The 25,832-nt window shown below is 37.2% G+C and overlaps 2 protein-coding genes across 2 annotated transcripts in view; one reads left to right on the forward strand and one right to left on the reverse strand.

The window, feature by feature from the left end:
• Positions 1 to 6,565, forward strand: part of myo6b (myosin VIb) — a 56,995-nt gene extending 50,430 nt beyond the window's left edge. The window contains exons 29-32 of the mRNA XM_063006855.1: positions 174 to 277; positions 3,683 to 3,814; positions 5,142 to 5,360; positions 5,443 to 6,565. Coding sequence (XP_062862925.1) covers positions 174 to 277; positions 3,683 to 3,814; positions 5,142 to 5,360; positions 5,443 to 5,642 — 655 coding nt within the window. The 3' untranslated portion in view covers positions 5,643 to 6,565. The remainder of the gene's footprint in view (positions 1 to 173; positions 278 to 3,682; positions 3,815 to 5,141; positions 5,361 to 5,442) is intronic.
• Positions 6,566 to 7,872: 1,307 nt separating this feature from the next.
• Positions 7,873 to 25,402, reverse strand: impg1b (interphotoreceptor matrix proteoglycan 1b). The gene is made up of 17 exons (XM_063007906.1): positions 25,336 to 25,402; positions 23,198 to 23,410; positions 22,723 to 22,889; positions 22,561 to 22,601; positions 21,122 to 21,153; positions 20,996 to 21,039; positions 20,784 to 20,912; positions 18,578 to 18,636; positions 16,886 to 17,070; positions 16,541 to 16,785; positions 13,994 to 14,494; positions 13,063 to 13,147; positions 11,331 to 11,546; positions 11,019 to 11,229; positions 9,431 to 9,661; positions 9,164 to 9,347; positions 7,873 to 7,959 (listed from the first exon to the last, which is right to left on the reverse strand). Exons 1-17 carry the CDS (start codon positions 25,400 to 25,402, stop codon positions 7,873 to 7,875), a joined length of 2,697 nt encoding a protein of 898 aa, XP_062863976.1.
• Positions 25,403 to 25,832: the final 430 nt, after the last annotated feature.

Here is a 25,832-nt window from a genome sequence, read left to right on the forward strand (position 1 = left end):
CTTGAAGCATGACCCGGTTTTCTTAGTGCTATATTGATTTAGCCTGCTGTTAGTTAACACAGTATGACATTTGATCAAAGTGTGGGCTTCTTACCCACAACCTATTAAATCAGGCCAGTTAAAGTTGCTGATTCTGATTCCTAAGAAAAGCAGCTCATGTGTGTTTCTTTCAGGGGGCCGCAAGTACAAGCCAGCAAAGCAGCCACAGGGGTGAAGAAGTATGACCTAAGCAAGTGGAAATATGCTGAGCTGCGAGATGCTATAAACACTTCTTGTGGTAAGTGAAGGTGCTCCCTTTTTAACAGCTTGCAGAGCAGTATTTTCCGGAAATAGTTACCTGCATGTTACATTTTTAAAAAGATTTCTCATGTTACCTTCAACATGCTATTATCATTTATTAATTTACAAAATAAAAATCTACTAATATGTATAACCATGGCTAATATTTAAAATCTGTATTTACATACATGTTGTGGATGCTCTACATCAAAATGCAAAAAAAAAAAAGGATACAACTGAAATTGAACAACCTTAGAGACAATTAGCAAATCCAGTGCCATTTGAAATTATTTTGGTCACTAAACACTGGTTATTATGAAAGATTATTTCTTTATTTATGAAAGAGTATGATTTTTTTACACCCATAAACAACATGATGAAAGTCATATTTAAACATAATTCTAAGGTACTATGTAAAGTTGCTCTAATTTATGGTACAGCTCGCTGAACAAGGCGAGTCTTGACAATTGACAAACAATTAGTAGGGCTACATAGGCTATTCAGCATTCACTTTAATTAAAAAAAAAATGGTTAACAGTTAAACTGTTCAGATTAATCTAACATCAGAAAAAAAGAATATTATGGGGTAATAGTTTGATTATAGTACAAAAAGGGAAAAAAGAAATGAAACGAAACAACATCTTGGCCCTTACACTGTTAAATCATCCTCTTCTTTCGGCTGCTCCCATTAAGGGTCGCCACAGTGGATCATTTGTCTCTATTTTGCTTTGTCATAAACATTCTCTTGTGTCTCACAAACCACCTGCATGTCCTCCATCTCTGTATCCATAATCCTCCTGTTTGGCCTTCCCCTCCTCTTCCCTACCATTTTCACTCCAACCCAATTATTTTAATGCCTCCACCTTCACCACCTAACCTTCTTGCAACAACACATGTCCACTGCCCTCTTCTCTCATTCACACAGAACACTGTGATACATCTCTTTCTTAATGAAAAGTAGTAATAAAAACTAATTTTACTTTACATCTTCCCAGTTTGACCGGCATTTCATAATAATCTGACCAAACTTAGTCTTTTGTCATTCATACATGCATATTTTTAATCTTTAGTAAAACGAAACAATAAACTATAAACATATTTTAAATTCTGTTTATATATATATATAAACAGAATTTAAAATATGTTTATAGTTTATTGTTTCGTTTTACTAAAGATTAAAAATATATATATATATATACAATGTATATACACCGATCAGCCATAACATTAACACCGCCTCCTTGTTTCTACACTTAGTCCATTTGATCAGCTCCACCTACCATATAGAAGCACAACAATTACTGACTGTAGTCCATCTGTTTTTCTACATACTTTGTTAGCTCCCTTTCATGCTGTTCTTCAATGGTCAGGACTCTCCCAGGACCACTACAGAACAGGTATTATTTGGGTGGTGGATCATTCTCAGCACTGCAATGACACTGACATGATGGTGGTGTGTTAATGTGTGTTGTGCTGGTATGAGTGGATCAGACACAGCAGCGCTGCTGGAGTTTTTAAATACTGTGTCCACTCACTGTCCACTCTATTAGACACTCCTACCTAGTTGGTCCACCTTGTAGATGCACTAACACACACCACCACCATGTCAGTGTCACTGCAGTGCTGAGAATGATCCACCACCCAAATAATACCTACTCTGTGGTGGTCCTGGTAGAGTCCTGACCATTGAAGAACAGCATTAAAGGGGGTAACAAAGCATGCAGAGAAAGAGATGGACTATATATGTTAAATGGTGCTGATAAAATGGACAGTGAGTGTAGAAACAAGGAGGTGGTTTTAATGTTATGGCTGATAGGTGTATATTTCATGATGTTTCATGATGTTGTCACTGTTTATCATGCAACATGGAAATGGAAATAAAGAACATGTAGTTGAGGAGGGTAGAAAATGTAATAGCCAAATCTATCTTTAAAAAGTGTATTATCCCTGTGACCACTGTTGCCAACATTATTAAGTCCCTTGAACTGTAGCCAACATCTCTGAGCACGGCCACAAAATAAAATTGACCCTATATTACATAGAAGGATTGACTGAATGGTGAGGGGAAAAGTCCACGTGCACAGATCTGAGTTAACCTTCAAGCTCATTTTCAAGGCAACCCATTTGTTGTCTAAATGAAAGTGAGCTATATAGTAGAAAACTCAGGGGAACCCTACGTCTTACAAAGAAAAAAAAACAGTACTTCAAGGAAAATTAGAGACTTTACACCAACTCTTTGTTAATATTCTTAACGTTAAACATGGAGACTTGGTTGGTTTGCAGCCTCTAGCACCGAGTACCTTAAATCTGTGCCAGGCATGTTCATTCTTGAAATTCCAGTAGATGTGAGCAAGTTCTGCAAGTGTAATCCTTGAAAATAGAAATCATATTGCTACATTGCTGGGATTTGTGAAGTGGAACGTACATAAAGTTATTTCAGTCACAGGTCATGGATCCCCCAGCAGAATAATGATCCAGAGCATACCTCAAATAAGCACCCAGAAATGGAAAAAATCTGACAAATCTGAACTGGTCTATAATAGGTTTGGACCTCAACCCCATTGGCAGGCCTGTAGGAAAAGCTGAAACTCAAGCACCTAGATGCTGAGAAAACTGAAGCAGTTTGTACAGAAACATAAGTGCAGAAATCTTATTCAGAGCTATATGAAGCACTTATTTGCAGTTATTGTGGTACAAACATTTGATTAACTTAAACGTTTGATTAGAGATGAGAAGGAACACAATCCAAGGATCCCAACAATGATCACTGAGCTTTCAGAACCCTTGACTTTCAGATATAGTCCAGTACTTAACCACTTACCACATTACTACACACAGTTTTAGCCATACCTGTATTTGCTTATGTTAAAAATTAAACTTTACATTATTTAATGTGTATGACTAGGTGCTGACCTATCTTGATAAATCCAGCATTCATCTGTTTATCTGTTATTGAAATCTGCTTATTCAACATGATGCTAAAAGTTGTGCAATCAAGTCAGTGTTTGGAAGACTGTCTGTATGAATGCAGTCCTATAATGATGCTGCCATCAGCCAAACAAGCACAGATTTGATCTTGGGTTGGGTTTTGTGTATTTCATCCCAGTGTGAAAATGAGCTGAATGTAATCAGAGCAACTGAACATAATTATTTCCTAAGAACTTTACCTAGGAAAAACCTATTATTATTATATCACAAACTAATTACAGGTAAAGGTACAATCTGACAGGGCTGCTCAGAAAATGAACTATTGCAAGTCTGTTCCTATGCTACAGATCTTTTCCATTTATGTCTCAGATTTTATCTACAGCTTTCACCTCTTCACCTGTTAGAAACAATTAAATCTGAACATTGATGTAATTGATATTATACTGTAAACTCCTATACTATCACTTCTCTGTAGATATCGAGCTACTTGCAGCATGCAGAGAGGAATTCCACCGCCGTCTAAAGGTCTACCATGCATGGAAATCAAAGAACAAGAAGCGCAATACTGAAGCTGAGCAGAGAGCTCCCAAATCAGTCACGGACTATGGTAATACATCTGTTGCTGTACATACCGTACTTTACACACATCAAACATTTTATTTATTTAATTTAAAGTGCTGTAGTTTCATTCTCTTTTGCTCCTGCAGAACTGAATTTACATAATGTGGTGCACATACTTTTAAGACGTTTCGTACGTTCCACCATACGTTAGTGTTGTGGAAGTGCTGCTGCAGTGCAGCACATCACAGGTGAACCAGCGTCTTCGCATGTTTTGTTTTTTTAAAGCGCCTTTCAGCATCCAGTCACAGCCGGGCTCTGATTAGCTTTACCACGGTGATGTGCTTATGCACACAGCTAGAAGCACTTCTCACAGAATACGCTGGTGTGTTCAGTCTCAATATGCTTTGTCATTTTCCAGCTTAAAAGACATGCTGCTGTGTTTGCCTGCCTGATGAAACTTCTCTTTTTAAATGTTTGTGTAAGACAAGCCACTTTATTAAAGCTACACATCTTTTTATGATCTCACCCATTTTGAAAGACTTATGTGTGATTTTTTTACCTTACCTCGAAAGCAGATTGTTTTTTTATAGATTTGTGCTTGGTATGTACATTCATTAATTATTGTATAAGTTCCACCTACCATACAGATGACGTTTGTGAGTAAACAATTACTGTCTGCAAAAGCTGTTGCTTTGTACACTGTATTACCCTCTGTACCTTATTTACCACAAGATATCATAGGGTCCCACTGTCCAGATTTTACTTGGGTGGTGGACCATTCTCAGATAGTAAAATATGGCAGTGTGTGCTGTTCTGCTCCAAGCACAGCTAGTGGAACAGGTGCAGCATTTTTGGGATTTTTAAGCACCTCAATGCCAATACTAGGCACTTCTGACCATGAGCTTGCTGGATATGTTGTTCCAAAACTGTGGGGATTATTTTGGCAGTAACAAAATATTTCTATAATTTTGAAGGGTGTTTGTGAGAATATGTGCCCATTTAGTAAAAATCATTTGTAAGGTAAGGCATTGATGTTGGATGACAAGACCTGGCTCACAGTCAGCATTCCAGTTAATCGCAAAGGTGTTTAAAGGGGTTGAGGATTGCATGTCTCTTAAAGTTTTCTTACACCTTGTTTTTTTCTGAACTCTTTGCACAAGGGCGTAGGCAATGGGCTTAGACCACTTCCAAACTTTTAAACATGTAATTTATTTTATACAATTGATTTTTTTTACACTTCTTAACAATGGGTGAGGCTGAAACACCCTAATTTAATATCTGTCTACATACTTTTTGTCATATAGTGTATAACAAATACAACAATGGTCATGTTAAGAACCACTAATGAAATGTTTTTCTAATTGGGGTTTCAGCTCAGCAGAACCCAGCTCCACCTGTTCCTGCCCGGCAGCAGGAGATTGCAGTAAACCGGCAACAGCGCTACTTCCGCATCCCCTTCATCCGCCCTGCAGACCAGTATAAAGACCCTCAGAATAAGAAAAAGGGCTGGTGGTACGCTCATTTTGATGGACCCTGGATCGCCAGGCAAATGGAGCTGCACCCAGACAAGCAGCCCATTCTTCTGGTAGCAGGTAACCAAAAGCTTCCCATACAGAACTTAATAATTTAGAATCATTATCTAGATTGAGCAACCATTATAACATTGTGTTACAGGTAAGGATGACATGGAGATGTGTGAGCTGAGTCTGGAGGAGACCGGCCTGACACGGAAGCGTGGAGCCGAGATTCTGCCACGTCAGTTTGAAGAGATCTGGGAGCGCTGTGGGGGGATCCAGTATCTCAGAAACGCCATTGAGAGCAAACAAGCCCGACCCACGTATGCCACAGCCATGCTTCAGAACATGCTTAAATGAAGGGGGATTTGAGTTTGTGCATCTGCCTGTCAGTCAAAACTGTCTGCATTGATAGGGTACTGTACTAGATCCTACACAAAGGGACCAGGACCTCTCAGTCATAATGGGTATCTAGAAATTGCTCACATCTTAATGAGAGCTGGATAATGATTTTTTAGTACTTTTAAAGTAATTTTGACAATTTAGTTACTTTGCTGTGGTAATTTGCATTTCAGTCCTCATTTTAAAAAGCTTTCTTATGCCTTCATGTTTTATTCATTATTATAAAGGGTATTCAGTAGGACACACATTTAGATCCTGTTCATTTATTTCAGAAATTTACATAATTTCTCTGTGTCCTTCCAAATTTCCCCAAAAGACTGTGTGTTATAGAACATTGTTTTGTGCCCTGTGTTGAAGTTAGTTATATTAAGTTTGGTAATATTTCAGTCTTTTAAATATGCTTTCACTACATTCATTTTGTACATCATTGTTATATCAATACCACTCCTAATACCACAAATAGAACTGTGTTTCATTTCAGAAACTTTTACAACTCAGCAATTCTTGCGTTATACAGCACCCAGCAATTCTTCTGTTATACAGTCAGTTGTTTTGGAAGCACTTCTTCACTTACAAATATTCCTTATAGTAGGTGAAAAAAGAACAAAAAGAACTAAAAAACAATAAAGATTGCTATATCAGACCCTGTCCTGGTTGCCCACACTTACATTCTGGACTTGTTTTAAGACTGATTCTGTGATCTGTGCATACTTTCCAAAATACATTTGTACAATATGTGTCACATTTCACCACTGTTTATTGCTGGAAATGTGATCATTCAAAAAGCCCCACAGAAGGTATGCAATTCAATAAATCCTGAGAACTGTAAGAAACAAACTTGTTTATTTTGTTCTGCTCTCTGAATAGTTGAAGAATAAAAACCAAACATCAATCCTAGAGTCATTTGGTCTGAATTTTAAAAAGACAAATGATTGGTTAACATGCCAGGAATTCTTTTCAGCAAGGTTATTAAATCTAAACATTTTAAACATTTAAGAATCTGTATATTTAAATATATAACATTAATCCTATTATATAAACAGCTTATTAAATATTTTAGAGAGAGTATACTGTTAAGTTGTATGCTCTTACTAAGGTCAAACAAGTGTTGTACCACTTAATGTAACCATTTAATATATGTCCACTGCTTAAATTAATTTCAGATTTACTGTTGGGGGGTGACGGGTGGCTGGCACAAGTGCCGCCATGTGTGGAATGTTAAGGAGGTGAACCCAGTTGTAGGGCTTAACACAGGCAGAAAGGCAAAACAGTACTGTAGCTGAACCATATTCAGACTAAACAAAACAAACAAAACCAAAGCTGCAATTCGAAGTGGAAATGAAAATGGTAACAAAGTAACCTGAACGCATCTCTGGAGCAAAAACACTGCACTCCATGCAAGCATCAGGAAACAAAGAAAATGCAGCTAAATACTTGAGCAGAAACCAAAAATGCTTGTGTGCAACTCCACCAGCTACTTAATCCACCAACTAGTCACAAACACAAGAGAAACAAGACGAGAACTCAGGCAGCAGAAGCTAAATACTGCCAAGCCACCAATAGGGAAAACTTGAAACAAACAGGGCCCACCGCCAGCTACAAAAAAAGAAAGGTATTATTGTTTACTAACCAAAAGTTCCCAAAAGCTAGAGCTGAAGAATGCTATCAAGAGAGCCAGCAAGAGCAGGCAGAAATTAAGATTCAGAGTCCACAGTCAAGTCCCAGGTATACTTTTAAAGAGATATCTCTAGGTGTAGCAAGAAAATGTGCAGCATTTAAGTGGAGTTTAAAGAGAACTAAACTTTCCATTAACCTGCATCTTCTTTCCGCCAGACATTGCAGGTGGACATGCTGCATTTACACTCATACTTGCTTAAATTTGAAGTGAATATATGCCATGGACATATATTTAATAAAAACAAGTCACTGAATGTGTTCTTGCTTGCCCACTCCGTATTATAATGGCAGCGAATGCAACCGAAAAAAACGTAGCTCATTGTGAGGTATCAATTTGCACAAATTTCACACAAGCTCTCACTGCTTATTACTGGTCTGATACTCACAGAAGTCCATTTTCTTATTTATTAGTTTCCAGAGCTTGCACATGTTTCACTTGTCTGCAAACAGTGGCATTTGACCTTTGGTGCCAATTTGAGCTCCGACACTCCAGCTGGCTATAGAACTGCCATCATAACACAGTCACTTGAAGTCCTCCACTGTCAGATTGCCTTGGAAGACAACACAACATCCTGTGTTCATTAGACAGCCTACACTCCTAAAGAGAACATTTTGTGAATAACATTTACATTTATTCATGTTTATAGTTTAATGTAATGAATAGCTTTAATAATAAATACAGTTATTATTTCACAATAGCACTTTAACATGAATAATATTTAAAAATTCTATATACTTAGAACTGGTGGCTTACAAAACCTACTATTTTACAAAAATACGAAAAAAGGTTAGTGGCTTGTCTTTCTTAAATAGAAAATCAGAACATATTTTCAAGGTATTCATGCACATAACTACATATTTTACTTTTTTTTTCATCATGTTTTACACTTTGGCTATATTCATGACAGGAACGGTAGCCACTCATCACACACGATTCATCAGTTCACACAAGGTTATATCGAACACAGTCATGGACAATCCTGCATCTCCAATTCACCTCACCTGCATGTCTTTAAACTGTGGGAGATCTCCACACAGAAAGGACCCGGACCGCCCCACCTGGGGACCGAACCCAGGACCTTCTCCCATGTCAGTAAAAGTAATTAATTTACTGGTTGTCCCACCTTTAGCAAAATATTGACTTAATGTGCTTTCATGGAGTCCTAGAGCCTTAAATGTCTCTGAGCTTTTCCAGAGTAATGGAACCAGGCCATAAAGCACACAGTAAGAAAAAAAAGGAAGGACACTGGGGTTCACACAAACTATAGAGCAAATAAACAGATACGCTCTACTATCATAATCTTAAACCAAAAAAAAAAAAAGCCAAATGAAAAACGTATGTAGCATACTGATGCTCCTCTTGGACTCTACACATGAGCATCATTTTGATCAGATTACTTGTAGCACGCATGTAAACAGAGATTTCAATCAGATTATTAAGCAGAGTGTACACACACATCTCAGTGTTGATCTATAATCTGAATAAATGTAATCAAATTGGAGAAAATCATTACATGAAAACACCTAGACACTGCTGCAGCTACAAACACCAGTGCTATACATGCAGTAAAGTCCCTGTAAATAGGTGTTTCCTCTTAATGATTGGTCCTGGCACATGATAAGTAAATGAGGGAATGGGTTATAAAGCACACTCTGTTGAACATGTAGTGTATTAATTGGTATAACTGTTTTAACATGTTACAGCAGATCCCAAAGCACTGTGTTAGTTCAGTAAAAATTGCTTAGTACAGCTCATCAGACATTTTATGACAGTACATTTAAGCTAGTGTATATATGTATACCTTAGGATCAAGCTGTATGTTTTTAACTGACTGAAAAGTACCCAGGTCAGAGGATTTAGATGACCCAGAATCAGTGGTTCTGGAATAGCTGATGCTTGATACGCAAGTCAGGATATTCTCATCATTCTCATAAACTGGATTTACTCTCATAATGCCCCCCAGTGGGAGGGACGAGTGTGAATTCCTATAATGCAAAAACAGTTTTTTTAACCACTTTTAGCTTACAGTTTGAAAAAGTGAAAAACATCACATATTTAAAATGCTTACGATAGTGTCACTGTCTTTCTGGTTCGTATACATTTCTTGTTAATGAAAATCAGCATGCCTATCACAGCACAAACCAGTGTCAGACTTGGAAGTCTGACACTGGTTTGTGCTGTGATAGGCATGCTGATGGTTGGAACCAGACAGGCTACAAAAAGAAATGGGTCGGCTGGCAGAGACAACAGTTCATTGCAGCGTGCTCCTTGATAGTACCAGTATTTTCCTACAGGACATCTAGATTCAGTAAAGAAAAAATGTTAGTGTTAGTATTTTATGTTATGCTAGCACAGTGTAATTTTAAATTTAGGCTCCCTTTAGGCTCCCCATACCATATCAAAGCACCTATGCAATTTGGTGCAGTTGTTTTTTTAAGACAGATCAGCAAAAAAGTGTGGTGACTATCTAGTGTATTATATGCTTAATAAAACCCCACTTAATCAACTCAGCCAAAGAAAGGCACTGCTTATTTCTACTCAACCAGTTTAAAATTAATGTATTTCCAAATATTACAACTATTAGTGCCTAAAAACGCATCATTTTTGCTTGATTGAAGCCCTGTAAGGTGAACAACTGGATTTAGATTTATAACTGCAATCTGTTGTACCATACCATCTGGATTTTGTGGTTTTGATGGTTTCTTTTTTCCTTGTTGGAAACCTTTAAAGCCTTTAAACCATAAAGTAGTTTAAGAAAAGTATTTAAGGCACATAAACATCAGATACAGCAAAACCTTTAACCATCTAAATAGTCCTTGATAAACCATTAAGAATAATTTAGCATGTAATTTAGCAGTATTATCATTAAAATTAAACTAGAGGATCATGTTGGTTGATACTGTACAATGCAGTAAAGAAAATAAAATGCAGATAATTTTTAATTAGAGTATATTCAATGTCAGAAGTTACACAACTGAGTAAAGTCTACAAGTACCAAATGTACTAGTTTGGATTTATATAAAATACATTTAACAGACATGTATTAAATCTATTACAGTTGCTAAAAGCATGGGGTATAGTAAATGTGTCTAATCTAACTATTATTCATTTATCTAATGAGATATATATTCTAGGAAAACCAATGTTGCTCAAGTGCTCATCACCCTAAGAACAGCATTCACAGTGAAGCATAATCATGGTAGTATCATGTTGTAGGGATGATTTTCCTTATAATGAATCTAGAAACTTGAAAGCACACTTAGTGGAGCCAAAAACTGAGCAATTCCACTAAAAGTACAGTACAACTCAAATTGCAATTAAATGCCTTTATACCAATAACCTGAATGTCCTAGAATGTCTGAATTGTAAAGCTGTAGTAAGATATGACATTTGCCGCTTACTGATCATCCTTAAACTCTTCTGACAAACTACAACTTGCAATTTTAGTAAGGTGATTCCTGGCTTAGTATTAACTTGAGGGTTGAATAATTATTTACTTAAACTTTTTATCTTTTTTAAATAATATGTTTTGTCCACTTTACTTTACTGTAATTCCATTCTGATTTCAGGTTGTAACCCTACAAAATGTGACAAAATACAGAGGGGTAAATACTTATGCAAGGCAGTGCAGACTGAAATGAGTTGTTTTTGAGTACCTGCAAGTCACTCCAAGTTCTGGTATGTTTTCACATAAACCCCCATTTAGGCAGTAGTTGGGCTCGAGATTACATATGCTCTGACAGCGCAGACCATCCACCACTCTGTAGCCAGGGTCACATACACACTCAGCCTCAGTGGTCAATGTGTTCACCACACAGTGAGAGAACTCATTACAGTCCATGTACCAGCATGGATCATTATGTTCAGCTAAGAAAAGACACGGATCAGTGCCTGCATTAGATACATACATTTATAAACATAATTATTTAGAACCATGGCAGATAATGCTGAGCTACACCATCTCTTACCTGCAGCAACATCTACTGACTGGGCATTAATTTCAACATCTAGTCTATTAGAAGCGTTATTACAGAAATCTTCTAGTATGCACTGTACATTCTTGGTAACGTTCTGCAACACTGGTTTTACTAACTTCGTCCTGCTGTTTACCACCACACTGCCATTTCTGAAGCTGAAGATGTACAGCTCATTTAACCCAGTCATATTGGATTGTAAATGCATGAGTAGCTGAAAAAATGAAATGAGGAAAAACATTAGCTTCTCAGATCTAATGTCAGTAGACTAATATTCTGTAGTTCATCACTTATAAAAAACTCAAGTTTTCATATTACAATATTACAAAAGTCTTTGATATTTGAATTAAGAACAAAACGTTTAACAGGATTTCACTTATAAGAAATGTCATCTTGTGCATTATGCATGTATGCATGGGAACAATGTAAAGATTTGGTTGGTACCTAACATGGAGACCTAAAATGGAGCAATTACTGCCTGGAATTTACTTTTGACTATGCAGTCCAGGGTCTACATGATTATTTGGGATAATTTAGACTGTGTTACAAGTACCACTGGAGGTACCAGATTTTTTTATAAGGTAAAGGGTGTATATATTGTTGTGTGTAACTGTATAGATGCAGGCTACTTACACACTGTACAACGATCACACATTGCATTACTGTCATCTTAAGACTTTTGAGACATATGTTTTTAAGATATTCACATTTTGCCAAAAAGATTAAAAAAAAAAAAAAACACTTGCCATGAGACATCTGGTGTTAATATCAACACAAATAGAAAAAATGCCTACAATATGGCATAGCATCTTGGTTTGCTATTTATTTATACTGGGACTGAGAGGACAGTTCTAAAAAGCCTTTAGCTTTTACTGAAATAGTATGTGCCTACTGCAAAGGGTCTACAAATAACTGTCTGTCATGTGTGTACCTATAACATACTGTATAATACAGGTGATACTTGAAGGTTTTAAATTTGATTAAAGGTGGCACTTGGTGAAAAAAAGTATGTGAACCACTGAACCACTGTAAACCACAACACACGTTTATTAACATGTATGGTGAAACAAATTATTTAATAGAAACATACTTAAGCTAGAATTGTTTATTTGTTATAAAAATGTTTGTCTATTTTGTTTTGGATTTTTCCATTATTTATTCTTAATCTAGTTTATTTGTTTATTAGGATTTTAACGTCATGTTTTTACACTTTGGTTACATTCATGACAGGAACGGTAGTTATTCATTACACAAGTTTCTTCAGTTCACAAGGTTATATCGAACAGTCATGGACAATTTAGTATCTTCAATTTACCTCACTTGCATGTCTTTGGACTGTGGGAGGAAACCGGAGCACCCGGAGTAAACCCACGCAGACACGGGGAGAACATGCAAACTCCACACAGAAAGGACCCGGACCGCCCTACCTGGGGTTTGAACCCAGGACCTTCTTGCTGTGAGGCGACAGTGCTACCCACTTAGCCACCGTGCCGTAATAAATTAATCTAGTAATTTCCAATTTCTAATTATAAGTCATCTGAACAAGAAGAGCCACAGACTATGCTATGTAGTCAAAATCAAGCAAGTGTTTAGAAAGAATGGAGACTCTTTTATATATGTTGTATATTTTGAAAATTAATTGGCCTTAAGATTGATGTAAAAATGGTAATTAAATCCTTTCAAAATCCATTCAAGTGTTAAGTAAAATATTGAATAATATCACTATGAAATAGTATTGAGGCTAATATCTGCTGTCCCCTTTGAGTCTGTTCACTGGAGGTCCCTTGGTTACTGGTTTCAGAGAATTGCTTCTAGTGAAAAGAAACCAGTAGACTGATGAAATACAACATTCATTAAATTTTTGCATAAATGACTATTTTTACATTTTTGTTTTTACCAGTTTTGATTCTGTAGAAATAATGTTGGTATAAGGACTGCCTCAAAGACTTTCAGTGCTTTGTGAGTGATACACTACTCCCCCCCCCCCCCTTTTTAAGCAATAATAGCCTCCTCTCTGCTAGGTTTATTATAAGTCTTTAAGACTAGTCTCTGTGGGGAATTTGTGTATATTTGATCTAAATAATACTTTAAGGACTAACTTTGTGGTCTGCCACTTTATGGCTGAGTTGCTGGGTTCCTAAATGCTTTTAACTTTTTCACTTTTCCACTTTTCAATAATAGCACTCACAGTTGATCATGGAATATCTAGAAGGGAAAAAAATTTACAAACTGATGCTGCACTGGGAGCATCCTATTACAGTGCCGTGCTCGAATTCAGTGAGATCTTAATTTTATACATTTTATACACCAGAGACAATGGGGCTGAATGAAACACCTGCATTTAATAATTAAGAGGTGTGTCCCAGGTGTGTCCCAATACTTTTATCCATACAGTGTTTATCCAAGCAGTTTCACTAAATACTTTAATTCAGGAGATATTGGACATGGTGTACCTGTACTTAACATTCAGGGGTGTTGATAATGTTCACCACAACTGTATGTGTCAGAACAATTTAGTGTAGAGTTGGCTTCAAGTAACATTTTAATAATGCTAAAAGCTCAATGTTCCCTGCATACATTTTTGACTAAAGACATAACAGTGTGAACAGTAATTTGAATGTGTTCACAATAGCCTGGGAGAAAAAAGGGTTACCTACCAATTCGAGAAAAGTGTTCTCTAGGGATTTGTATTCCAAAGAACTTTCATTAAAAAAATCCTCTGAGATCATCAAATTGGTCACCTGCAGACTGAAGAACACCACTAGGCCATTGGTGTGGTTGGGAGCCATGATTATGGGTGTAATAGTGTTTAAAGTAGGAACAGATAACTGTGGATCCTTCTCTGTTTCAAAAGGCAATTTGTTGCCGTAGTCATTTCTCTCACATTCTTTTGTTTGATGCTTTCCCTTATAGAAGATGTTTCCAGAAGTAATTGGTGAGGCACGCTGTATGGTTTCAGGAAGAGCGGAATCAGGTGTTGTGCCAGATTGCACAGGTTGAATGGTTTCCACAGTGCTGGATAATGAAGAAAACATTAACTTAATAGGATCACTTCCGCTAGGCCCCTCAGCGCTCGCAGTATCACTGCTGATTTCTGAAGCTTCTGAAGGGATGTTTAAAGATACAACAGTGTCAGATCCTGTTTTCATTATAGGCCTCTTAGAGGGTGTGAGGAATGGCATTACTGATGATTGTTCTGTCATTAAAACATCTGTTACCGCAATGCAATCAAATCCACTGAATGCTCATTTGAAGTAGATGCTATCGCTTTAGAGAAATTCAGATTCTGAAGTCCCGGTGTGACAGCAGTTGCATTTTCAAGATTCTGCTGGACTTCAGGCTTATATAAAGTGTCATTTAAAGTAGTCTTCCTCTTATATCCTTTAAAACAAGAAAGTAGTATGAGTTGGTGACTGTACACATGCATCAACCATAAAATTCATTATGATATATGAAACTGTGTAAACCTTCTATAAACCATTAAACAAACAACTATTGTTTTGTTATTTAATGTACAATGTACTAGTAATAATTAATTAATTATGCATTTTTCTTAAATTTAATACAAATACAGTTTAATTACAATTTAGACAATTAGCATAATTTGCATTAAAAATTATTCTTATAATATTTTACATGAATGCAGGAATTTGCAAAGTCTGATAATCCATGTTATTCCAGCATTCCAAAGAGCATCTTGTGATATCACTGAATGTTGGACTTTCTTTGCCTACATAAACTCTTGATAGTTTAGGTCAGATGACCATGGAGGAAAGTCCATGACAGTCAGTACTTATTGATCTTCTTTACAGTATATTTTGGAAAGCTTTGAGGTTTGAGTTTTGTTATAAAACACTGTATCAAATTAAATAAATAATAGACTATCTATCGTTAATCCAATTAATAGGTGAAAGAAGACATTGTCAAAAATCTATATATGTAAAGTTTTATGTACCTATATACTCACTCACTCACTTATCCAATTAGGCTTGACAATTAGCTTTGTGCTGCAGCTTTGTGCTGGAGCCTATCCCAGCTTTGTGCTGGAGCCTATCCCAGCTTTTCAATGAGCGCAAGGGACACAGTAACACCCTGGATGGGGCACCAGTCCATCGCAGGGCAGACACACATACACACACATTTACACCCATTCACTGATAGGGCAATTCAGTGTCTCCAATGAACCTGACTGCATGTTTTTGGACTGTGGGAGGAAACCGGAGCTCCAGAGGGAAACCCACACAGACATGAGGAGAACATGCAAACTCCACACGGAAAGGACCCGGACCGCCCTGCCTGGGGATCGAACTCGGGACCATCTTGCTGTGAGGCGACAGTGCTACCCACCGAGCCACCGTGCTGCCCTGTTTCTATATAAGTTAATTACATTTTGTCTAAATAAGTGTTTTGGCCTGCAAACCTTAATTGACTTTTATTTTATATTTAATACACTTAACTAATAGAAAGACAAATAAAAAAGCTGGCATAGTCAAAGCATTCCAATTTCAGTGCTTAATTAATGTTAATGTTACTAACTGACTAATTTGTTGCAGTTAGGCAGATTTTTAAATAATAGCATAATTGACAATAATAAATTTTGACTTTTTAAACCTTGTTATTGCATAAACATATGGACATCTAAGAAGCTAAGGGTCTGAAAAGGAAGCAGGAAGAGGCTATAAAAATAACAAACTGCTTGCAGCTCACAATTTGCATTTTTAGAAACGGCCAAAAAGCCAAAAGAAAAGAAAAGGCAAAATCCTACATGAGAGAGAAACTTATCTGACTAAATCTAAAGTGACTAAACAGGAAATAAGCCAAAAACATTTTGAAAACAAGTGCTGTGGACTGATGAAGCAAAACTGAACTCTTTTCCAAATTGTGTTTAGTGGGGAAAAGCTGTATTTAATGAACACGGCTCTCTGCAAAACAAAATCCATTTGCAAGCTGTGATATCTGCCAAGAAAGAGTCATTAAGTATTTACTAGTAATGTGTCTAAGCTTTTGCACATACCACAATTATTTTTTCTTCTATTTTAAGATTTATGAGATGTACAGTATATTAACTGTGCATTAAGATTTTTGTAGAGGTTGTGTTAACTTTAATTAAAAAACAATTATTCATGTGACCAGAGGTTGTGTTTCTGAACAGTAAATCATTTTTACACTCGGTTATGCTATTTAAGAAGGAAACAAAGCATCACCTGCCGTGGTTCCTGTGGCCTCAGTGATATTTCTCTTCTCAGATTCCTCCAGTTGGTGCCTGTAGGTGGTGACGAATCTGTTACCACGGCAGTTACTGGAGGTGAAATTTTCTGAGTAGTGTTCTCCATCACCTCATCATTTTCCTCAGAAGCACCTATTGCTCTAGAACCCTCTGTATAGATGTTGACTGTAGCTTCTGTGCTAATATCTCCATGTTTATATCTTGTAATATCTGTTGTTCTGTCTGCAAGACACATGTCATAGACAAATCTGATACATAGCACAAGATACATCTGTATAAAGCAGGATGTTTTACTTATCATTTCAATAAAAAAAAATTATACTTGGGTCAGTGCTGAGAAAAACAATATCCAGAGCCAGGGAAATATCCTTCCTTAGGATTGTCAATATCATGTCTTTCAGGACTATTTCTGTGGCAGTTTCACCAGAAGTCTCTGAGGACCCTGCTTCTGTCAAGTCTGGTTCTGTCTCAAAAATCACTGCACAGTGCAAGCCAACTCCCCCAGGTCTGCTCAGGTGATTTGTTCAGAAAAACAGACATAGTAGTTTATTATTTTAATATATTTATATTAAACATCCTGAATTATTAATGACTCTTTAATGGTGAATTATTTCATTAATTGTTTCAGAGATTAAAGCTTTATATTGTACAACAAAAATAAAAAACAGAGTGGAACAGTAGGAAAAATATGAATCCACCGATTTTCAATAAGAGACTCTTCCAGGCTTTAAATCGATTAGCCCAACACCTGCACTCCTTCGCTTACTATCCGTGCTGATGTCCTTGAGAAATATGTTGTGTAGGTTGCAGCATACAGTGGTAGAAAGTATTTTAGTGTTGTTGATTTGATTAAAATTTTTTTTTATTTTATATTTATCAATCACAGATAATTACAAATAAGCTTTTTTAAAAATTGACATCTTGCTGTGACACTCCAAATAGTGGTCAGGTGCATCCTGTATGCTTGTGGCTGGAATTAACATCCACCTGTTGCAATTTGAATGCATTTGACATAGTTTGAAAAAGGCACACACCTGGATCTATTAGGGCCCATAATTTACACTGCATTGCCAAACAAAAACCAAGCCATGAAGTCCAAGAAACTGTCTGTGGCAAGGTATACATCACAGCAAGACTATAAAACAATATCCAAGGCTGAGAGTGTTTCCATTACCACAGAGTTCTTCTTAATTATAAATGGGAAGAAGTCTAGCACAACCGTAGCTAGATTGGCCATCTGGGCAAGAAAGAACCCAACGATAACTCTTAAAAGCTTTATGTACCAAACTTTATGTGTTAAGAAAGACCTGGTGGATGGACAACCATCTATACAGCTCTCTACAATTAAGCCCTTATGGCAGTGTGACAAAAATTGCTACTGTTGAGTAAAAGGCATATGACAGCCCACCTAAATAAACAACAAATAATAAAAAAGCAAGCAATATGTATGGTGAAAATCATGTGCTCCTTATCACCCGGTAAATATAATTCCTACAGTAAACACTGTGATTATAGCGCTTACAATTAAATGTCTTTAAAATACATATTACCTACTATGCCTACATTTTTGGAATTGGGTTAGTTGTAAAGGCCTGTTTGATAAATTTTAAGGACATTACAAAAAACATGGTACACATGGTCTATATATGAAGGAAATTGCTGTAAAAGCATTTCTAAAATCTTCACAAAAATATAAACTGAATGTTCTACAGATTAAAAAATGAGTACATATAATGGGTACAGTGGAATTAGCTAAATTGCTCCCTTTATTTGCAAGGTACAAACCCCAGTTCCAAAAAGTTGGAACATTTGAGTGTGTCATTTGTTTATTCCTTTGAAACATTATTTAACTGACAAATTAACTGACTTTTAATGTTTTGGGTGATCTATCATGGTATGGGAGTGCATCAGTGAATGGCCAGCCTTCAATCCAGACCTGTCTCTTATTGAAAACGTATGGTGCATCATGAGGAGCAAAATCAGACAACGGTGACCACAAACTGTGTCAACTCACTGAATTTCCAACAGTCTTATCTCCTTAAACCCAGGTAGTTTATTGAAATTTTGCAGCATCTGTAGTAACACAAACAAGCATTTTAGCAAGACTTAGCTATGGAACTTAAATGAATATAACATTTATACAATATACATACAATATGGTGTCTTAATAAAGTGCTGGGCCACCACAAGCCACCAGAACATGTTCAGTGCATCTGAGCAAAAACTGGAATTTGTAATGGAATGCTCCATCTAACATACACCACCCATGTAAAACAAATGTAAATATTAAACATGTTATAACCCCATGCTTATGTCTGTGTCACGCGGTATGGGCTATGACAAACAAGAAGGGGCGGACACACACGCAGAGATGTAACAAACTGGTATATTTAACAACAAGACAAGACAGGGTAGAACAAGACAAGGGTACACAAAACCAAACACACAACCTATGCTAAGCTAACTAAAGCTAAACTAAACACACAGGAAACCTAAACCCTAAGCTAAACAAGAACTAGACAGGACTAAACAGACTGAACAGGGCTAAACAGACTGAACAGGGCTAAACAGACTAACAGGACTAAACAGATTGAACAGGACTAAACAGACTGAACAGGACTAAACAGACTGAACAGGACTAAACAGACTGAACAGGACTAAACAGACTGAACAGGACTAAACAGGACTAAACAGGACTAAACAGACTGAACAGGACTAAACAGGACTAAACAGACTGAACAGGACTAAACAGGACTAAACAGACTGAACAGGACTAAACAGACTAACAGGACTAAACAGATTGAACAGGACTAAACAGACTGAACAGGACTAAACAGACTGAACAGGACTAAACAGACTGAACAGGACTAAACAGACTGAACAGGACTAAACAGGACTAAACAGGACTAAACAGGACTAAACAGACTGAACAGGACTAAACAGGACTAAACAGACTGAACAGGACTAAACAGACTAACTGGGCTAAACAGACTGAACAGGCCTAAACAGACAGAAGGCTAAGGCTAAGGCTAAGGCTAAGAAACAGACAAGAGTGCAACATAACTAAACAGACTAAACATGACAAAGGCAAAGACAAGAACAAACCAGAATAGATCAGGATCTATATGAAACAGAGATACATCAGTCAAACGGAGTCACCATGAAACAAATCCAAACCAAATAACCCCCACCAGCCTGTTCCTCAGCTATCCTTTTAAATGGTCCCTGATTAGGATCAGCTGGGGCTGATTGCTCAGGAGGACCAAACAGGAGTGAGGCATGGCAGGAGTGAGTGTGCTCACGGAGAAGGGGGGCGTGGCACATATGAGCACACAGAGGCTAGCAGTGTGACACTATGAAAAATTACAATGTATACATGTTATATATAATATACTAGACTTTACTGTTAAGTGGCAAATGAATTTATTCATTTTTACATATTAAATGTAAACATTTTACTCATACCTAGGGCAGCTAAGAGTAGATAAAAGACTTACTGTTTGTTAGGTAGATAGATTACAAAATACACCAATAAAACCCCTGAAAACACAGGCAAAACATTCCAAACTACATACAGACAGTAACTGGAGGCAATGATCAAATGTGGATCCAGTAACTGTGTGGCATCAGGACTAAATTTAATAAAATTCAAATAATTTAGTTGTCAGCTTTGTTGTTGCTGTGAAACATATTATTATTAACATGTTAAACAGGTTTATCTAAAATGTTATTGTTATTTTATTTATGTTTTAAACCCCACTTTTAAATCTACTTGTAATCTCTAATAAAAAGCCCACTGACCACAACACGAACTCAAGTCTGGCACCTTGGACTCTACATGGCTTCTTACTCAGACTCAGACATATTTCTACAAATCTAAAGCAAGCTTGCCCACTTCCTTACAAGCTATACTGTTTATGATCTCTTAAATGTAAACAACATGAAAACCTCAGTGTTGATTTAACAATGCTATGCTTATGCAAGCAGAAATAACTACTCGGCTGGTTCGGATGTGTTTGGCAAAAATATCAAGTGCTGAATTTTGCACCAGGGCTACAGAAACTTGATGAATGGAAGATAATGAGGCCTGACTCCTGGGCAATTTTCCCACAACCCTACTGAGCAGCTTCTCTCAAGAAAACAACCTACTATTAGGTACACCTGTGTGCCCACTCACTGGTGTGCAGTGAGATATAGATGAAGGTACAGTATGATCTCACCTGCTCTTGAAGCTGACGAGTAGCATCTTGATACTGTAATGATCCAGGGTCTTTCAGCAGCTCACTATAGCCTGTGTCCTTCACTTTCACACTGAACTCTATTACATGCTTCATAGATGGAGCACTGCTCTGCAGGCATTGGAATGTCATTCACTGATTTAGTTAAAACTTATTAAATTATGTGTTGTAAAGCAAACTGGTGCAGTCTGTACCTTTTCTGTTTTCATGGCATTTAGCTCTGCAGAGTGTTTTAAACCTAAAACACAAAAGCTTTAGTTTGTTGACAGTATTTTGCAAGAATAAACAAAATGTTTCTTGGATAACTAGTAACAGCTTACATTTCTTGCCTGGTGCAGATGTGGCCAGGGCACTGACAGTCAGAGAAAAAACACAAGCATAAATAATTTTATTCTTTGCTTCATGCTTAAAAAAGAGCATTTCAATCCCAGAAATACAAATACATATTTACCATTAAAGGCCTTTAACAGTGGCCTTTAAGTTACAAATAATCTATGTACATTCTTTAATATCTTTATGCAAATTCATAAAGATAGAGAGTTCAAGAGAGTTCAAGAGAGTTCAAGAGATTACGATACACTCACCAGATCAATCTCATGTGGTGTAACACCTTCAACTTTAACACTTTCAACTTTTGAAATTTTCCTTTTCCCTCAGTCCTTTTCCAGTTCCCTGTTGCAAAAGTTGATTTTGAACAAGAAGAGCCATGGAGCCAACAGTGGACTCTTACAACCTGCTATATCCCTGTGCTTCAGTGAATCATCTACCTGTCATGCAGGTCCCTGGACCAGACAGCAGATATTGCATTTTTGCAGTGACAGTGAAACCCTGTTGACTTTCTATTCCTCAGGTACAGCCAATCATGCCTATTGGTTGTCTGGTCTGGTTGATAGCACCACTGAGATTCAAAGTCAGGAGGTTAAGCTTTCAGAAGTGTTGGGCTAGCATTTTGAACCACTGCACCACATCTGTAACCCCAAATTTGTCATATGTTAATGTTTATATTTTATATTATATTCATGTCTGGAATCATATTTTTGATTCTTAGTCATATTCAAAGCGATGTATGTGTTTCTATGCAAAAATTCCAAATACGCTATAATAGCCATGATTTTACGTGAGTAGTTTACAGCCAGAAAGCCAATGGCCAGCAGAGTCGCATCAAAGTGGGGGTGGCCTGGAGACATGGCCATTGGCAACCTGGTTAACAAACCGATAATAAATAGCTCTTACTAGTCAAGACAGCAAATAAGTGGAATTTAAGTGTCAGACTCGATCTAGGCAATTGCTACACAGACATGATTGACTACACCAGTGTTAACTTTGACAAAATGCACGACATAGCCAAAAGCATGTGGACACCATTTATGACGGAATGCTTTGTTAAAGCCAAACCTGCTTTAAACATTTAGTTTCTGTTGCCTCACAGATTACAATGAGGGATTGATTAACAAACTGAAAATGAATAGCTCTTATTAGTCAAGACAGCAAATAAGTGGGACTTAGGTGTCAGACTTGATCTAAATTGCTGTCATAAAAACTGTAACTTTACATCGCTACCATTAGCCTAGACACTATATGGTCATAAATATGTTTCCACCACTTCTAATAGGTTAGCCAAAGTCTGGTGTAAAACTCACAAAGTAAAGCAAATAGCCGTCCAATTACCTTAGACAAACACTGGCCAAGGAATGAGCTGTACTGAAGAGCTAAGTGACTTTAATACCAACCTAGTAAATCCATGCCTGCAAATTCTTACCTCTTAGGTTCATTTTGAATCTTTGTGGTTGTCAGTAGGCTCTGTGGAAGACAAAAAGGCCATAATTATTTATTATTAATTAAGTATTGTGTATTTTTGTTGATAATGTTGTACATACTCTATTTGTTTCTTTTAATTTATCGTCTACTCAAGAACTCTTACCTTAGTTACCATATCTATGTGTTCCTGGTTGCTACTGAAGTTCCGAGCCAAGTCGTCTATACACAGTGAGTCTCTCTGACATGTATTCATCCACTCATGGTACTCCACAGCATCAGGTACTCTGTCCAGAAAAATCTGGAATGCTTCCCATACAGCTTCCTGGCAGACTATTTAATATATTTAATATATTCAGTGATATATTACTTATTGCAGTGGTCTATTATGCTAGCCCACCTGGTTTGAAACTCGGCTAGCCAGTTGCTACACAGTTGATAAACAGACATGATTGACTACACCAGTGTTAACTCTGACAAAATGCACTACATAGCCAAAAGACACTATTTACAACAGAATGCTTTGTTAAAGCCAAACCTGCTTTCAACATTTAGTTTCTGTTGCCTTACAGATTACAATGAGGGATTGATTAACAAACTGAAAATGAATAGCTCACTATTTACAATGTGGGAATGCATACCTCTCAGTTTGTAGTATGCTATATGGCTGGCTATGACCTCAGCCATGTTCTCTTCAGGACATATTTTGACTCCTGTGTTAAATAGCGTTGATCTCTTCACTTGATGTTTGGTTGAGCCTTGAGAAGCTGGCAGCTGCCTGGCTGGGTGTGTAGACTCTAAGAATTGCTGATGTTTGACATTTCTGACCCCAAATAAGTTGCCTTTGCTTGGGTCTACAAATAAGAAATATGGACACGAATCATCATTGATAGCATCTGCGTTATTTTTTCGCTGAAGCGTGGAAATTACTACAGTGCCAATAGCTCCCCCTTCAGTAAAAACTTCTACATGCTAACCGTAAATACTAGTGAGGATTTAAACAAATACTGTTTACACAGTTTTCCCTCAACACAGATGTTCTGTTGATTATTATCTACAACATTAGAAATCATATTAGAAAAAGAAATACACACTAAAGAAAAATGTTGGTATCATATACACTGTACATCATACAGTTGATATACACTATGTGGCCAGAGGTATAGGTGGACAACTCTTCTAATTGAGTATAGCTGTTTCATCCACACTCATCCACACTTCATCCTCATAGCTGAGCTACCACTGCACCTAGGGACATTTTTATTAGGTTTCCTCCCACACTCCAAAAACATCCAGTCAGGTTAATTGGAGACCCTGAATTGCCCTATAGGTGTGTGTGTGTGTGTGTGTGTGTGTGTGTGTGTGTGTGTATGTGTGTGTCTGCCCTGTGATGGACTGGCGCCCCGTCCAGGGTGTTACTGTGTGCCTTGCGCCCATTAAAAAGGTGGGATAGGCTCCAGCACCCGACCCCCCACCCCGCAACCCTAATTGAATAAGCGGTATTTAACAACAAAACACAACTGTTACAAGCATGCTCACAAAGATTAGCCTTTGTATCTTTGTCAGCTGTAGAGTAAATCTCTTCAAATTAGGTCAGTTTACTTTTCACCAATTTCATCCTGTTCGAGAAATCTGTTCTTGGCCCTGCTTTGGCTCTTTTGTTTCACGTCAGATCAAGGTGGTGCCATGTTGTTTAGCTAAGCTTGGGTAGAATTGGGTCTCTATAGTACTTTGTGTGATTAGATTACACATTTCACAAACCTTAAGAAATTAAGCCCTTATAAGTAGGATGCATTTAGCAGCATTAGCATAAGACCATTCATAGAAATAACACTGTACAAAACAACACAGCTAATAACAGTTGATATACACTATACGGCCAGAAGTATATGGACAACTCTTTTTACATTTAATTAAATTTTTTGTGCTATGAAAATAGTCAGAATGCAGTTGTATAGCTTGTATATTATACTGCACTGCAAAAATCTAGATACTAAAGATGTACTAAACTTTTTAGTAACTGTGCACAGTAAGAACAGTTTTGCATTTGCCATTCAGTGGTATCATGGGTCACAATAATTTGTGGTCGCTGTGAAACTGGGGAACTGAATGCCTCTTTGGGTGCACATGTGTGAACATGAGGAGCACTGATGCTAAATTTGTTTAGTTCTAGGAGGCGCGGTGAGGGCTCTTTGGGGCAGCAACAAGCCAGAAAAGATTAGTGTCTCACATGGTCACAAACAAATGACTATTGTTTTTCTTATGAAAAGAGTGCACAAAAGCTGAACCAGAGAGGCACAAAATACCTGTTTAAAATGTATTATGAAATTTCTATGCATATTAAACCTTATTGTCATACAGAGCTGAATAAAAATACAAATGTTGGGTTCTAGTTGGTTACTAATAGCAAACTAAATGCTAATCTATGACAAAATATTTATCTTTGAAAGGCTAAAACCAAGGCATAGAAAGCTAGAAAGGCATGTAGAAAACTTATAAGTTAAAAGAAGTATGATAATGAAAAAAAAATCCAAAAATCAGTAATTCTTAATAAACATTCTCTAAAAAATCATCCCATGAGCTGCTTTGCTGTGCATATCTGATTAGCAGCCAGTATAAGTATTTAATGCAAAAAAATATCCAGGTATATCCAAAGGGTTTACAACCATTTTTTCTTTCAACTGTAATCAATTAAACATAGTTCCAAAGCTACTGTTAAATGTCATGACAATGCAAACAAGCCAAGCAAACACCATTTTTTTCCTGAATGCAGGCTTACCTTTGGTTCTGGTAGCTCGAAGGGTAAACAAGAGCAGGGTGAAGAATAGTCCTGTTTTCAAGGACATGTTGTGTTGCTTTATGTCCTTTTTGATTCAAAGCTGGTCATTTGGGGAACAGGGGACATAGTGACCTATCTGGAGCCTGATGAGTGATGACGAAAAACACCGAGTACAGGTTTTCCGTGAAAGGACTTGAAAAAAGGGGGCCAGCTAACTTATTTGTCCTGGTAGACAATCTAGACCTGGGGCAAAAATGTAATCCCTGAGGGCAGCAGCAGTATGTGTCCCGGCACAGGCTGTAAAAGAGCAATGGGTGATGTGTGTAGATGGTGGTGTTAGAGTAAGAAGGTTAAAAATGCAGACCTTTGCTTGAACTAATCTGTTTACCACCCACCCACTTCTAATCACTCTGGCTTCATGTGGCAGACTGTCTTCATCTTTTTAGTACGTGCTTCCAGTCCCACTCCAACAGACCAGTGCAGACTCTCTTTCCTCT

This window comes from Trichomycterus rosablanca, chromosome 13 (genome assembly GCF_030014385.1).
Source record: "Trichomycterus rosablanca isolate fTriRos1 chromosome 13, fTriRos1.hap1, whole genome shotgun sequence".
In the NCBI taxonomy this organism is placed as follows: Eukaryota; Metazoa; Chordata; class Actinopteri; order Siluriformes; family Trichomycteridae; genus Trichomycterus; species Trichomycterus rosablanca.